Below are 17,342 nucleotides of genomic sequence, written 5' to 3' on the forward strand. Positions count from 1 at the left end.
AGTATTCAAGGTATCAATGACAAAAGTAATAGCACCCCATTCCTCATTGAGCCGGACAACTTGGAGTTTGAACGGAGTTTCTACGTCAAAAGCTGTGGAACTAGTTAGCGGACAAAAAAACGTGACAGAAGAATAATAATAAAGGTTAGCAACAACAAAGGATGTCCAATAAGGACTGACTGAGCTACTCTGTCTTTTTGGCCAATGCAATACGACAGAAGCCATCAGAGCCATGCAGAGACCTTTGGAAGCTGACTGCTGACTGCTACCAGAAAATAAGAGGGATATTTACGGCGGATTTCCCTATCGAAGCTTCTCCACAACGCTTTCGAATGTCTATTCAGCTACTGCAAGCATAATACATGTTCTGTCTGTTTATCAATATATCATTTAATCGTATCTGTTGATTGTGGTCCTTGCTAGTGAAGCTACTGTAATAATCCTAGTTCAAGGTTTTTAGTCAAATTACATAAAAATAACAGACCTTGCGACGCCCGTGAAACCTTTCTCCGTCAAACAGTAAGACCGAAGTGAACACAACTGCACCTTTGTTTATCTGTGTGTAGAAGTAACGTTAACATTAAGGCTCGTGCAGAATACACAACTTTCAGCGTCGGCCGTGCAGTTCACACTACACAACTTGTTGTCTTGTGACGGGAGTCTTGAAGTTGTTGTGGCGTTCACACTACGTGACTGATCGGTGGCAGTCCAACACATGTGAAACGTGAAACAGGAAATGACGCGAACCTACACAGGAAACAGCTGTTTGTTATTATAAAGATAGCAATTATAAAGACAAAGAGTTCTGGGTGAAAGGATGGAGTTGCACATGCAGGTAGCAGGGATTGACCTCCATAAGTAAACTGGTAAAAAGGTGGACTGGTTGGCACAGAGCAAGCAAAGAGAGTGATGATGGACATAAAGTGATGCTTATTTGCACTCTCAGAATGTTGCGTTTTGTTAGAAAACGGCGCACATTGGTCTGACTTTCTACGACTCCACCCGACTCTAAACTCTAAAGACTCCATCAGACTGAACCAACTGATGCCGCACACTGATCCAACAGTTGGAGTCGGTCGGCGTTTGTCGGGGCAGTGTGCAAGCTGCTTTGGTTGGAGTTCACACTACACGATTTTTAGCCCGATTTGCCGCTCGGCGACCGTCAGGCTGTGATCCCAGATTATTTGACTTTAAAATTTCTCTCTTTATAATACCAAACAGCTGTTTCCTGTGGAGGTTTGCCTCATTTCCCGTTTGACATTTCTAGTGTGTTTTCTTGATAAAACGTGTTTGGAGACCATCGTTGGGCGACAGAGCCGCTGTCAGCTCGTGTAGTGTGTGACCCCCTGTACCGATCAGTCACAACGACTTCAAGACTCCCCGTCGCAAGACGGCAAGTTGTGTAGTGTGAACGGCACGGCCAATCGGCCGACGCTGGAAGACGTGTAGTCTTTTTCTTCTTAGAACATTAAGACGGAATGAAGTGTTGAACTTCTTTGTGTGGAGAGTAAAGATTGTGGAGTACCTGAGCAGAAGGAACAGAGCAGAGAAATGTGCAGATGATGATGTTGTGCTGTTGTTTGGAAACATGTTGAAAGTGTTCAAACGTGGAGAACAAGTGTGACAGAGTATTTTATGGAAATGTGCTGGTGAACTTGCTGCAGTCTGTGCTGTTAGAAAGATGTGTTCTGTTGTTAATGATGAACTGATGTTGGAGTTGTGCTGAGTCCAGTTTGAATCACTGAATTGTTGTTTCATGACATGTTTTTCTTTTGTGTCTGGTGTCTTTATCTCTATTTCATCTTCTATTATCTCTCCAGACTCTGTCAGGCTGCTGGACGGGACTAGTCTGTGCTCAGGCAGACTGGAGGTGAAGTCTAATCAGTCTAACCAGTCTAACCAGTGGTGGTCCTCAGTGTGTGAAGCTGACTTTGACCAGCAGGATGCAGAGGTGGTCTGTAGGGAGCTCGGCTGTGGGGCTCCTTCAGTCCTCCAGGGGGCGCTCTATGGAGAAGTGGAGGCTCCGATGTGGACCAAAGAGTTCCAGTGTGGAGGCCATGAGTCTGCTCTCCTGGACTGTAGAAGCTCAGGCTCAGCTAGAAACACCTGCTCACCTGGAAAAGCTGTTGGGCTCACCTGCTCAGGTAGAAGAGGAGCTGCAGCTTTGATTTGGTTCATTTCTGTTCTGATGAAACTCACTTTATTGTTTTACTGATGACTCTCTTGTTTCTGTTCAGAGCCTGATGATGTCAGGTTTGTGGGAGGAGCCAGTCGCTGTGCAGGAACACTGGAGCTGAAACATCAGGGAGAATGGAGACCAGTGAGTTACTATTACTCTGTCTGGACCCTGAAGACAGCAGCTGTTGCCTGTAGAGACCTGGACTGTGGCTCTGCTTTTTCTGTAGGAAAGAGAAAGGAGTCCTCAGTCAGACCTGTGTGGTCGATCTGGTCTGACTGTGTTCAGTCTGGATCTGTTCTGAGGGAGTGTGTAACATCAGGTTCCTCTCCCTCCATCCTGGATCTCACCTGCTCAGGTAAGCCCATTAGTGACATCATCAATGACATCATCTACATTACATTAAATTACTCATTTGGCAGACCCTTCTATCCAAAGTAACTTAAATTTGAGGAACAGCATACAAGTATCAATACAGTAAGAGATCTACAACTGACAAAACGTAGTCGTAAGAGCTGATAGCACATGGCGCACGGGCGGGCCACATTGTGAGATACCTTCACACACAGTCAGAGGGGTCTGTTGCTTGTCCTCCCGTGTGTGACGGCAGCCACTGATTTCGTAGAGACAGTGGCCGAGGAGGAAATATTATGCTTGTGGCATCAGAGCCAGACTGCATGAAAGCCATCCGGCCAGCTGCAGCCTGTCCGTGCTATGCCACTCCCCTGGTGAGGGGAGGGAGGCAGGGTCTCATCGCCGCGCCGCTCAACTGCAAGGGAAGAGGGCGGGGGAGACGTACGTACATGTGGGCTCAGGCCAGCCACCTGACCATGTCATGGAGGGGGGCAAGGGGAGAGAGGATGTGCAGCTTTGCAGCAAGCCCAGGCTGCTCGTTAGCCGTTTGGCTAACACACAGCTGGCTCACACAATGTGGGGAAGTGAGAAACAGCAGCTTCTTCATAATTTCGAGAGAAGCTGTCTGTAAAGCGCAACACTTTGCACTTACAAGAAACACAATTCTCCCGCCTGCCGTGTGTAACGTGTTGGCACACACTTGATGCCATACATCACACATATACAGCGCACATGTACAGCGCACAACACAGCCTGTCACACACCTCTAGATGCAGGAGGAGGGACTGCGTCGGTGATGCCGTGGTCACGAGCCCGCAGCTCAAGACCTTTAGTTCAGACCTTTAGTTCAGATTATCTAAAACTACAGGCAAAGGAAAACAGAGCCTGTGGCCTTACGTACCTTTATCTTCTTGCCTCCTCTCTTCTGTTGTCTTTTTACACGTCCAGACAAATATGATCTTCTCTCGTCAGATACAGCTTAACGAGTGAGTAGTAATGACCGCTTCAGGGGCTCATTTGTCACAGCCTGGCTTCTGTGAAACGAGGGGGAACCCTGATTGTACAATATCAGCCAGAACATTTGAAATACTGACTGACGTACAAGGTTGTCATGATCCTGTCCTGAATTTCTCTGTGAGTTGGTTTATTTGTCAGTTCTGTATCTGTCATTAAGGTCTGTTATGTTTTGGGTTTCTGTCCTGTCTTGTATCCAGTCTTCTTGCTGTGTGTGTTTGCATTTAGATTTGGTCCTGTCTGTTTATGTCTTGTGGAGTTGGTCTAGGCGGTTCTGGCTTCTGCTTGGTCTGTGTGGTGGTTCTGGTCTGATCGGTCCCGTTTTCTCGGTGCCCGAGTACTTGTTCAGTTCCGTTCCTGCTTAGGAAATCAGTCAATCAGTCACACACTCCACATCAGACATAAGTAAACGGTTGAAACAGGGACAAAAATCATGAAGGCCCATAGAAAATTGGGTGGCTACAGCTGAGGAGGTAGCGCAGGTTGGCCGTTAATCGGAAGGTCTGCGGTTCAATCCCTGGTTTCCTCTGGTTGAGTGTCGGAGTGTCCTTGGGCAAGATACTGAACCCCGAATTACCCCCGGTGGCTGTTCCGCCAGTATATGAATGTGTGTGAATGTTAGTTTCCGTTTAAGCACTTAGGCTCAGTGTATGAATGTGTATGACTGGTGAATGCAGATGTAGTGTAAAAGCGCTTTGAGTGGTCGAAGAGACTAGAAAGGCACTATACAAGTACGGAGCATTTACATTTACAAAACAGTGATACATTTACATTTACAAAACATGTGACACAACGCAAAGGTGGAGCTTAAGGGAGTTAAAAGGGAGAAAAAGTTAAGGGAGAAAAAAGGAGTTAGCTGGAGGCAGCTGCAGCAAAGTGCCTCAATATCACAGACTTTTCTTCTGTGCTGCTGTTACTTCCAGCCTACCCGAAGACAGCAGCAAGGATGCCTGCAGCAGGGTGGGTCTAACTTGTTACAAGTAAAGCACACTTGCAAAATAAATAAATAAAATAAGCCATTGGCACCTTTTCACCTTCCTTTATTAAAACTACTTTTACTCCAATATTTTCTGTGGGCCAGTAATCTACTTTTAATTTTCCATTCATACCTTCAGAGTAAGAGTTAAGAGTTAATCCTGCATGGTATAATATTAAGACTATACTACGTTTATGCAGTTTGTAAGAATTGTGATGCTAATCTTGGTTAGCATGTTAGTAAGCTATAGCGTTAGCATTGTTGATACCAGCGTGGCTAACTAAGGCTAATGTAAGACCTTTAGTTCAGATTATCTAAAACTACAAGCAAAGGAAAACGGAGCCTGTGTCCTTACGTACCTTTATCTTCTTGCCTCCTCTCTTCTGTTGTATTTTTACACGTCCAGATATGATCTTCTTTCGGCAGACATCAGCGTAACGAGTGATGTCACAGGGTCAGTCAGCGTCAGGAGTCTCAGGTCACAGCTGATTTTCCAAAGTAGCCTGTATAACTAAATTAAATAACCATTATGCTTATTATCGTGGGTAATATAAAGAGCTGTGTTTCATTTTAGTTTTTTGTGTCTGGAGATGGGGGGGGTAGAGATGTTGAATCCCCACAGAAAGTAAAGGTTTTCAATGAAATGCACTAAATGGACAGTACATGCCGTTGAGAGCCACGTGTTCAATGCCATCCTCTTCGGGTTGGCGGTATAGGGCCACTCATAAACACCTCAGCATTCAAAGAGCTGACTGTGTTCAACAGATTATTAAATTCCTCTTTCAAGACTTCAGACTGTTGCTTCAAAACATCATTGGCCCCAATGTGCAGTATGATGTTTTTCACAGTGGGATGTTCAGCCACGATATGCAGGATTCTTTCTGCCAAGTCAGACACCGTATCCTTCGGAAAGCAGAGTATTTTGGTGTTCTTACTGCACATGCTTCTTACATCGTTTACAGCAGAGTCACCCACAGTCAGAGTTTGAGGCCCAGTCGTTACCTTTCCCAGCAGCCTTTTACTTTCTGATTTACTCTCAGTCCTTACCTTTCTGTGTGAGGACGGGAGGTTATCCAGGTCATCAGACGGAGATCCAGGGTCCTGCAATAGTGGTCAAAATCTGTTCTGCTGTTGCACACTTGGTTGTTGGGGAGGTTTGTTGCTAACTCTCCCTTTCGCAGCTGTCCACGCTGTGTCCTACTAAGAGCAGGGGTTGAAGAGGCGCTCAGCCTGGATGATAATGCAGGCCAGCCAGTCGCATCACAATTCTCAGGGCGCTGGGTTCTGCCTGTTACTCGTCCTCCCATTTCCCAAGGAAATGATTTACTCTTAGGCTTTGCACCAAGAGCGTTCCAGGGAGGACTCCAACTTTTAGGAAATGATTTACTCTTAGGCTTTGCACCAAGAGCGTTCCAGGGAGGACTCCAACTTTTAGATTTGTTACCCAGTGCACAGGCCTCCTGCTTCTTGGTAGTCTTGTTGGTGCTAATTAGCCACGTGTTAGCATGCTCTTGTCCACTGTTTTGGGTCCACGGTGTCATTCCCACATAATCCATTCACTTCCACAGTCACTTCTAACCTGCGGATCTTGGTTTCCAGCACAGTCATTTTCTGTAGAAGTTTGTAGAAGTCGTCCGTGGAGAAGGGAGGCATCTTGTTGCTAATTAGCATTAGCTATAACTCCAGTCACTGCAGTACAGGCTAGTGCTATTGATAGGCTGCACTCGCGTAGCACTAAGATCATAAAAGTTTTTAAAGTACGGCAAGAGCCTACTTTATCTGACAGTCCCAGTGATTTAAAAATCCAAGAGCTGCTGACTTCTAGCAGGGGAAAAAAAAGAGAGTTTAAGCAAAAGAATGCAAGGAGAGGCAAGTTGTATGGACCATCGGCACGTCATCAGAGTTTGCACTGAAGACAGTTCTGTGTTCACAAACGTGTTGCAGGGAGAGTCACAGAAAGTGAGACACAGGAAATATCACAGCTCATAAGTGTAACGTTAAGATAACTGAATACATTTGAGCTGTGGCTACATTAACTAGCAGCTGTTCCATCTTTTTATGGTATCCAGTCAGTTTTGTTGTAGTTATATTATTCGCTGTCAAATCAGCTTTATTGGCCTGAATGTAGAACAACAATATCGCTAAAGCTCCATCTCTGACTGTACACCTGAGTTTTCATAATCTCCCCTCCCCAGTCTATCTTCTCTCACTGCACATCTCAAACCTCTTTCAGCCACACTAATAAGCACATTCTGTTTTCAAAAGTCATTAGAAATGAGCATTTAAGTGCTTTATTTTCTCTTTAAAAAAACCTCCCTAGCATTTCAGCGCCCCATACGCCCCTGTATATGTCTCTATTTACGGTTTCAACTCGTGTCGTGACCTGGCACGTCGCACATATTTGTTGTTGATTGTTGATCTTTGTTGTTGTATATTTTCATGTTGTCAGTTTATAAATTTATATGTACACAATATTCTCTTCCGTTGCGTTAATTTTGCACGGCACAGACCCAGAATAATGCTCATGTACTGTATATATCTGTAACGTTGTTCTTCCATTCCATATTTATATATTTCTACATTTATTTATATTGACTGTATGTTTGTCTATGTGTAGCACCTTATTAACACAGCAAAATCCTGGTATGTGTAAAACACTTATTGGAAATAAAGCTCCTTCTGATTCTATCTCAGAGCTGTTCATACTGTTTCATATTGTAGATACTGTATACCAGATCCACCTACCTCAAGTAAATAACACCTGCACATAATACTTAGTTATTCCAGCATCCTTTGCACTGTGTACATGTATGCATGTATGTAGCTGTATATCACATCCACCTCCAACATGTACATAATGATAATAATAATTTACTCCTGCATCCTTTGCACTCTGCTCATTGCACTATTGTCTCAATCTGTCGATATGGTTTCTGTTTGTGGTAGGAAAATATAGTGTGTATATTTGTGTTCTCTATACTGTAGCCTGTGTCTGATTATTGTGTTATAGTATTATTGTATGAGTAAGCACATTGTGAGCAATGTATAATCCAAAGTCAACTTCCTCGTATGTGGACACATACCTGGCGAATAAATCTGATTCTGATATGAAACATCCATGTCTGCTGCTTCAGGAGGCCCCGGGGCCAAACACCACCCAGCCTGAAAGGACTCCTCCTTCAGCTTGACGGCTTTCTTAGCGACTGGTTTCCACCAGCAGGGTCGTTGGTTGCCTCCATATTTTATGGAAATGTGCTGGTGAACTTGCTGCAGTCTGTGCTGTTAGAAAGATGTGTTCTGTTGTTAATGATGAACTGATGTTGGAGTTGTGCTGAGTCCAGTTTGAATCACTGAATTGTTGTTTCATGACATGTTTTTCTTTTGTGTCTGGTGTCTTTATCTCTATTTCATCTTCTATTATCTCTCCAGACTCTGTCAGGCTGCTGGACGGGACTAGTCTGTGCTCAGGCAGACTGGAGGTGAAGTCTAACCAGTCTAACCAGTCTAACCAGTCTAACCAGTGGTGGTCCTCAGTGTGTGAAGCTGACTTTGACCAGCAGGATGCAGAGGTGGTCTGTAGGCAGCTCGGCTGTGGGGCTCCTTCAGTCCTCCAGGGGGCGCTCTATGGAGAAGTGGAGGCTCCGATGTGGACCAAAGAGTTCCAGTGTGGAGGCCATGAGTCTGCTCTCCTGGACTGTAGAAGCTCAGGCTCAGCTAGAAACACCTGCTCACCTGGAAAAGCTGTTGGGCTCACCTGCTCAGGTAGAAGAGGAGCTGCAGCTTTGATTTGGTTCATTTCTGTTCTGATGAAACTCACTTTATTATTTTACTGATGACACTCTGGTTTGTGTTCAGAGCCTGATGATGTCAGGTTTGTGGGAGGAGCCAGTCGCTGTGCAGGAACACTGGAGGTGAAACATCAGAGAGAATGGAGACCAGTGAGTTACTATTTCTCTGTCTGGACCCTGAATACAGCAGCTGTTGTCTGTAAAGAGCTGGACTGTGGCTCTGCTGTTTCTGTAGAAGAGAGAAAGGAGTCCTCAGACAGACCTGTGTGGTCGATCAGGTCTGACTGTGTTCAGTCTGGATCTGCTCTGAGGGAGTGTGTAGCATCATCAGATTCCTCTCCCTCCATCCTGGATCTCACCTGCTCAGGTAAGCCCCTCAGTGACATCATCTATGACATCATCTCTGACAGTAATGTACCCAGGTTGACACACACTCAGCAACTAGAATGGCAGCAGAGGGTCTCTGGCAGCCATGATGGAGTCTGATGAGCTGCTGCCTCAGTAAATCAGGAGGCGAATGCACCAAGATATATATATATATGAAACATGTCTGCTGCTTCAGGAGACCCCGGGGCCAACCACCAACCAGCCTGAAAGGACTCCTCCTTCAGCTTGACGGCTTTCTTAGCCACTGGTTTCCACCAGCAGGGTCGTTGGTGCCTCCATAACAGGCACCAATGACCTGCTGGCAGTGTTGGGAGGGTTACTTTAGAAATGTAATCAGTAACGTAATCAGACTACCACAAAATAAAAGTTATTTAATCTGATTACTTTGAGTTACTTTTGGATTACTTCAATGCCAAATAGGCAAATGAAGACGAGAGAGTATCAGTGATGTGTTGTCTGCTCAGTGGATTTTTAGAGAAACATACAATAACAAAATCCTCCATTCCCAAAGTCTATGTTTAAATGTCTTTATATGATTTGCTTTGCACTATATCACCACTGTGGTAGTTTCTGACCCATCAATGACAAAAATGTGTTTTGTAGGTGTTGTTGGTGATATTTAAGAGTTTGTCCTTTTTAAATGTCGATGACTCATTCTATGGGGCTAGGCCCCACTGATTACTGCACAGAAACAACTTTATTCACTGACTTTGGTGAAACTGGATCATATTTAATGGAGAAATATCAGAAATATGACTTAAATATATTCTAGTTTTCTCTCTGATGTTTGCCTCAACTCTGTGATTCCCAGAGTTTCCTGATGGACAGATAACTTTACTTGTTGCTGGAGTTAGTTAACAGCTAACTAGCTGCTAACTCAGTTAGCTGTCTAACCACCGGTCCTGTTAGCACTGCCCGTACTGGGAGCCCGGAGCACCGGGGGAGTGTTAGTGTTTACCAGAGACTGTATGAAGGTGTTTTACTCAAGACCTGGAGGTTTTCAGGATGGGGGCGGGGGTACCAGCAGGGAGTGATGGAGGGGTGCTTTTGAAAAGCCCCGGATCTCAGAAGGATTTTTAAAAAACAAAAATTGAACTTCACTCACTCAACTAACGTTACACGCGAGAGAGAGGGATTAATGTTATTTATTCTCCTGCACATTAGGAGAGAATAAGATGATCCAGCTGTAACTCTCTCTGCTCCACCTGAAGCCTGTAGAAATGTTGAGGAAGAAGAAAAAAAGTTGCTGGAGGCCGGAGCAGCAAAGTGCCTCAATATTACAGACTTTTCTTTGTGCTGCCATGACTTCTAGCTGAAGGCAGCAGTGATGATGCTGTGTGCAGTTACGCAGACCGGCTCTGGTGTCGGGCGCTTGTCACAGTCACAGAGCTGGGCAGACCGCGGTCCAGATCCGGACCCAGCCGCTCTCCTCTCCAGACCGCGACCTACTGCCGATTTATTATTGAGACTTACTACCTTGTGATGGAGCGTATCTATTTTAAGCCGCGCAGCTTTTCTAGCATTTGCTGTACTGGTTTAGCGGCCCAGGAAACTCACAGACCAATCGCATGTGCTCCAATTGTCTCATGTGATGCTGCTCATTTCACATGGATTTTAATCAAGAATGTACATTCCTCCCACGGGTAGTTCAACACCAGAATCTCTCATAGATCTCCAATGCTAGCTGGCAGGACAAACTAGAGCTCACGTTTCTCACTGAACAAGAGAAAGTAGGAAAGTGGTAGCTCTGTAAGAGGGAATGAAAGAAGAGGAGGCATTACAGCTGTTCATTTGATATGATTTGTTGAGTGTTTCTTATAAAATTGGTTAAGACTACACTTCATCATTCTTTTCATTTTTTCAAAAAATTAGGCACTTTATTTTAGTTTACTTAAATTTTGAATTTATTATTAGAGTAGATATTATTTATTATCCCTCCAGTTTGATGTGAAAAAAGACTGAAATATTATTTGTTAACTAAAAACACATGTTGATACAACTATACGTTATGGTTCTGAATGATAACGAAAGTTAGCCGTTATGAACTAACTGGACCTCTGTGAATTCTAATTGAATAGAGATACTCCATAGAGATACTCCCTCCATTTCGCTTGTTGGCTGATACATAGACGACTGTGTCATCAGCATACATCTGACATCCAGCTTTTTTACAACATGAGGGTAAGTTGTTTATGTATAGGCTGAAGAGCAGAGGCCCCAAAATCAAGCCTTGTGGAATTCCCATTGTAGATTCTCGGGGGGTTGAATATTCTGCATTGAGTTTTACACACTGCTCTTTTGATTTGAGATAGGATGCAAACCAGCCAGTTGCTTGCTCAGAAAAGTTAAAAGTACTTAGTTTGCTCAAAAGCACTCTATTGTTCACAGTATCAAAGGCCTGTTTAAGATCTGTTCTACATTACCCTTATCTAATGAGGACTTGATGTTTTCAGTGAGGTAGCAGTTGGCCATTTCAGTTGAATACCCCGGTCTAAATCCAAATTGTTTAGGATAAATAAGTAAATTATTTTCAAAGTTGTCAACCAGTTATTCTGCAACAGCTTTTTTCCAATCTTTGAGAGAACTGGTAGGGTAGAGATTGGTCTATAATTGCTTACTAGGTCTAGTGTACCAGCCTTAAAAATTGGCGTTATGACTGCTGTTTTCCAGGTTTGTGGAAATTTACCAACTCTAATGGAAAGGTTTATCAGATGTGTTATTGGTTTAATCAGAGCAGCAATATCCAACCAAAACCAATCCTTTGCCTTTGAATTATTTAATTTAATGATTTTAGCAACTTTCTCTTGGTCAACTTCCTTAATATGAAAGGACTGCAAAGAGTCATATTTTATTAATATGTTATATTTGCTTGTGATAGTTTTACTGCTTCAAAATTTTGAGCAAGCTCCTCCACTGATTGAATGAAATAATTATTAAATTCATTTGCGATTTCTGTACTGTCAGTGCTAATCACTCCATTTACTTCCAGCTCCATTATTAATTTTCGTTGGCTGGGCTTTAGTTTAGTAAGACTGTTAAGATGTTTCCAAAGAGTAGTACTATTTCCTTCAGATTCTGCTATCAGTTGTGTAAAGTATGTAGTTTTTGCCCTAACAAGTCAATTTCTTAATCCCTAAAAAATTAGGAGGTCCGTAATTGATTTAGTGGACAGTGAATTTTCCAATGCAAGATCTCTTTTTTTCATTAACTAGCGAATATCATTATTCAGCCAGGGTAAAGATCCTCTTCTTCGTGTGAACTTAACAATTTGTGTGTATTTCTTAATAAGTTCCTCATAATAATACAACTATTATCTACGTCCGTAGTTTATAAAACGTCACTCCAATCAATATTATTTAATTCGTTGTCAAATTGTTGCTTTTGATTTTTTTCTGGTAGACGCTGCTTTGTTAGTTTTCTGACAATAAATGTCATATTAAGGTCAGAGAGGTCCGTTATTAAGTTGTACGTCCTTGTAATTCTTTCAGGTCTATTTGTCATTATCAAATCAATCATGGTTTTACTCATTCGAGTGATTCTAGTTGGACCTTTTACCATCTGCTGAAAATTATGTTTTGACATTATCATTTTCAGCTTTTGTTTGCCATGTTTATCTAACCAATTTATATAAAATCTCCAAAAAAAGAGACATTCAGAATGACAATTTAATAGTTTAAACAATTCATCCAAATCACGATAAAATGAAACATCATGTGATGGAGGATTGTACAGGATTACAATATTAAAATTCATCTGGGGGGACAGCGCTATATTTAAAGCAAGACATTCCAAAGATGTGTCCAGTTTGATTTCCTTACATTTAAGAATATGTCTGACATAAAACAATACTCCCCCTCCCCTGCCAGATGATCTGTCCTTTCTATAACAAACATAGCCAGGATCATCAATCATACTGGTTGCGATGTTAGGATTAAGCCAGGTTTCGCTCAGAGCTAGGAAGTCTAGGTTAGAGTCCATCAGTAGATCTGATCTCCTTTTGATATTATACTCCGGATGTTCAAGTGTCCACCCAGGATACCCTTAGGTTTACACAGAGTCCCATATGTCACCTTTACATGATTTACAATCTGCAAACCTAAATTCTTGTTGTTTTCTTTTGCTCTAGCAGCTTAGGTTGATTGGGAAAGTTTGATTGTTCACACTCACCAGACAGATCACGTCCATCCAGGTGGAAAACAGGGCAGACAGGTGGGCCGAGGTTCTGTTGGTCGACACCCCGCTCAAGCAGGTCCGCCGCTCAGCCGAAAGCCGCTGCCCCACCGAAGCTCGGGATTCGCAGCGCCTTGGTTGCACTTGTTGGTGTTTATTACGAAAAAAGTTGCAGTTATAATACAGAGTCAGTAGTATACTGAGAGCATACAGGCCTGCCGTTAGGAATTTTGGACAGGGGGACAACATTTTCTAAACCGGGCCCCTCATCGACACCCAGTCCAGCACCAAAGAAGCTCTTGGCCATTAGCCTTATGGTGATACAGATGGAGTCCCTAACAATCATTTCCAAATTCAGTGTTGTAGATTCATCCAGGCCGCGCTCACATATATATTCACTTACTCAGTATGATTATAAAGCACAAAAAGGACATTACAGTTTGTTTTTAAACATTCAAATTAGACAGTTATGTTCTTCCTTTTAACTGAAAACAAGGAGAGAGAAAAATACCCTTCAATGATTTGCTGATTAGAGAACAGTAAAATCAAACATTGTAGAAATTACTGCAAAGCATTAAATCATACAATTTAATTATGATTGAACAAATACACATACTTAATCTATCAAATTCAATTTTGAGGACTACAGTAATCAACGTATTGGTCAAATTATGTATTAAACTAAATACTGTTTAGAGTATATGGCTGTGTCTGCTGAAATGATGATCATAATATAAAGGTTTACCACATGTATAGTTTATTATACTGTAACCATATTTGCAGCTATATCTTATGACTTGTGATGTGCTGCTGACTAGTGTTTACTGTAGGTCAGGTTTCCTGAGGCTGTTACAGGGGAACTTGTGGGTGTTACTAATCTTTATTAATATATATTATAAGGGAAACACAAAATTCAGGTGATGACTCCAAATATAACAGACTATAATGCAGTAAAGCTCTCAGGCACTCTGTGTTGCTTTTAGATATATGCTATCTTTTCTCCTGTCCTGTCATTTTACAACACAAGGCTGCTGTATAATGAAACAAAAGCTTGTAGTCCCTTCATGCTGCACACACAGAACTTGAATACACATTAAATGTGCATTAAAATATTTTCTCATGTCTTTGTCTTTGTTTGGGGAAGTAACCTATGGCTGTGGAAAGAATTTTTGTTTCGTTTATCCACCTCCTCCTCCCATCCAGTAGTACCTACAGTCGGTTCTGAAGGGGCCAAGTCAGCAGAGCAACATCGCAGGCTTATGCACAGCAGAGTATAGAGCAGGTAGACTTAAAAGATAGTATTAATTCTCATAAATGATGACGTTGTTCTCATAAAATTACGACTTTTATTCTGGGCCTGTCAGAGAACACAGATATGTGCAGAAATTTTCTGAAACACGCGAGCTAAAGTGCAGGAGTTTTGGTTATCAAATGCCAAGTTTGAAATATGTTTTCATGATAATAAAACATTTATTTATCATGTAAATATATGTACAACGTTTTGTTATTTATAAAAGACAGTAATAAATTGTGTCTAACTTGATCCCATTTAATGGTTGACCATAGACTTTGCATGGGCCCCCCCTAGGCCTTGGGCCGGGGTCATCTGTACCCTTTGACCCCCTGTGACAGCGGGCCTGAGAGAATACCAGGCGCTTTTTTTCCCGAGCATTTTGTTTGTTGCTGTTTGATGTGTTGTAGGAATATTTGTTTCGCCTCGTGATAGAGTAGATTACAAGATATCAATGTCCAAAGAAATTCCATTTCGGCATTTCCTTTGTTTTTCCATGTTGTCCACATTGTCCGAGTGGCACCAGCAGAAGCCAACAGCAAAGCAGCAGCTTTATTATATTTTTTAAATAAAGCTTTATTTCTATTTTTTTTAAATAAAGCTGCTAAAATAACGACGCAGTTCTCTTTCCCAAGCTGCAGCTTATAAACCCTGTTGGCGTTTAGAAGTAGGCTAATAAATAGTGGGATGTTTTGAAATGTTTTTTTGAATGAAAATAAATCACAAATTTTAGAACTTGAACTTCTTCACTGCTTTGCAGGAATATTTTAATGGGTTACTTAAAAAAATAAACTCATCAAGGTGCCTAGTCTGATACAATAGACAGTCCATTTTTACTCTGATAGCCATCTTGATCTTTCCCCATGAGGACACACAGGGGCTGTGATCCTGCACAAGAAAACATCCCCACGCTACCATGGATAGTAGTGGTGCAATCCCTGGTATGGATCCCTTTCACACGGTGCGGATTGATTACAAAGTTTATGATGATTTATCCTGTTTGACCTCTCAAAATATCCTTTATTCTGGAAATGTCAGAGAACCCAGCTAGATTCTGAATGTGCAGAACTTTGAACATGAGCAGAAAACCTGCTGAAACACAGGAGCTATTAAAGTCCAGGAGTTTCTAACTGAATTAAAATGATTTCATTTATTATTGATGAGGTAAAATGGTGCCACATGCACATTTAAAGAGTTTACCTCAATCAGTCACGTCTGCGTGTGTGTTGATTCAGCAGTGATGATATTAAAAGTTGATCTACAGGAGAAACATATCTGAAAGCTGAGAGCTGCTCTGCATTATATTCTGTTACAGTTTTAGATTTTAAATTGTTTTATTATACCTTTATTAAACCAGAAAATGAGTAAAGGCCATCTTCTATTATCTCTCCAGACTCTGTCAGGCTGCTGGACGGGACTAGTCTGTGCTCAGGCAGACTGGAGGTGAAGTCTAACCAGTCTAACCAGTCTAACCAGTCTAACCAGTGGTGGTCCTCAGTGTGTGAAGCTGACTTTGACCAGCAGGATGCAGAGGTGGTCTGTAGGGAGCTTGGCTGTGGGGCTCCTTCAGTCCTCCAGGGGGCGCTCTATGGAGAAGTGGAGCTTCCGATGTGGACCAAAGAGTTCCAGTGTGGAGGCCATGAGTCTGCTCTCCTGGACTGTAGAAGCTCAGGCTCAGCTAGAAACACCTGCTCACCTGGAAAAGCTGTTGGGCTCACCTGCTCAGGTAGAAGAGGAGCTGCAGCTTTGATTTGGTTCATTTCTGTTCTGATGAAACTCACTTTATTGTTTTACTGATGACTCTCTTGTTTCTGTTCAGAGCCTGATGATGTCAGGATAGTGGGAGGAGCCAGTCGCTGTGCAGGAACACTGGAGCTGAAACATCAGGGAGAATGGAGACCAGTGAGTTACTATTTCTCTGTCTCTGACTGGACCCTGAAGACAGCAGCTGTTGTCTGTAGAGAGCTGGACTGTGGCTCTGCTGTTTCTGTAGGAGAGAGAAAGGAGACAGTCAGACCTGTGTGGAGGATCAGGTCTGACTGTGTTCTGTCTGGATCTGCTCTGAGGGAGTGTGTAACATCAGATTCCTCTCCCTCCATCCTGGATCTCACCTGTTCAGGTAAGCCCCTCAGTGACATCATCTATGACATCATCTCTGACAGTAATGTACCCAGGTTGACACACACTCAGCAGCTAGAATGGCGAGAAGGGTCTGGCTGCGGACTGTAGCTTAGGGGGCGTGGCGTGAGCGAGGGGGCGAGGGCCGTGGCGTGAGTGCAAAACCACACTACAGGCCGATCCAACTTTGATGTAATGTCCTTAAAACAAGTCAAAATGAGGCTCAGTAGTGTCTGTGGCCTCCACGTGCCTGTATGACCTCCCTACAACGCCTGGGCATGCTCCTGATGAGGTGGCGGATGATCTCCTGAGGGACCTCCTCCCAGACCTGGACTAAAGCATCCGCCAACTCCTGGACAGTCTGTGGTGCAACGTGGCGTTGGTGGATGGAGCGAGACATGATGTCCCAGATGTGCTCAGTTGGATTCAGGTCTGGGGAACGGGCGGTCCTGTCCATAGCATCAATGCCTTCCTCTTGCAGGAACTGCTGACACACTCCAGCCACATGAGGTCTAGCATTGTTTTGCATTAGGAGGAACCCAGGGCCAACCGCACCAGCATATGGTCTCACAAGGGGTCTGAGGATCTCATCTCGGTACCTAATGGCAGTCAGGCTACCTCTGGCGAGCACATGGAGGGCTGTGCCCCCCAAAGAAATGCCATCCCACACCATTACTGACCCACCGCCAAACCGGTCATGCTGGAGGATGTAGCGGGCAGCAGAACGTTCTCTACGGCGTCTCCAGACTCTGTCACGTCTGTCACATGTGCTCAGTGTGAACCTGCTTTTATCTGTGAAGAGCACAGGGCGCCAGTGGCAAATTTGCCAATCTTGGTGTTCTCTGGTAAATTCCAAACATCCTGATCGGTGTTGGGCTGTAAGCACAACCCCCACCTGTGGACGTCGGGCCCTCATACCCCCCTCATGGAGTCTGTTTCCGACCGTTTGAGCAGACACATGCACATTTGTGGCCTGCTGGAGGTCATTTTGCAGGGCTCTGGCAGTGCTCCTCCTGCTCCTCCTTGCACAAAGGCGGAGGTAGCGGTCCTGCTGCTGGGTTGTTGCCC

At 43.4% G+C, this 17,342-nt stretch overlaps 1 protein-coding gene across 1 annotated transcript in view; it reads left to right on the forward strand.

The window, feature by feature from the left end:
- Positions 1-17,342, forward strand: part of LOC123968626 (scavenger receptor cysteine-rich type 1 protein M160-like) — a 33,659-nt gene that overhangs the window by 8,439 nt on the left and 7,878 nt on the right. Inside the window, exons 3-6 of the mRNA XM_046045493.1 lie at positions 1,821-2,144; positions 2,238-2,534; positions 7,950-8,282; positions 8,376-8,675. Of these exons, the coding sequence (XP_045901449.1) occupies positions 1,821-2,144; positions 2,238-2,534; positions 7,950-8,282; positions 8,376-8,675 (1,254 nt within the window). The remainder of the gene's footprint in view (positions 1-1,820; positions 2,145-2,237; positions 2,535-7,949; positions 8,283-8,375; positions 8,676-17,342) is intronic.

The sequence above is a fragment of the Micropterus dolomieu genome, linkage group LG03 (assembly GCF_021292245.1).
Source record: "Micropterus dolomieu isolate WLL.071019.BEF.003 ecotype Adirondacks linkage group LG03, ASM2129224v1, whole genome shotgun sequence".
Lineage (NCBI taxonomy): Eukaryota > Metazoa > Chordata > Actinopteri > Centrarchiformes > Centrarchidae > Micropterus > Micropterus dolomieu.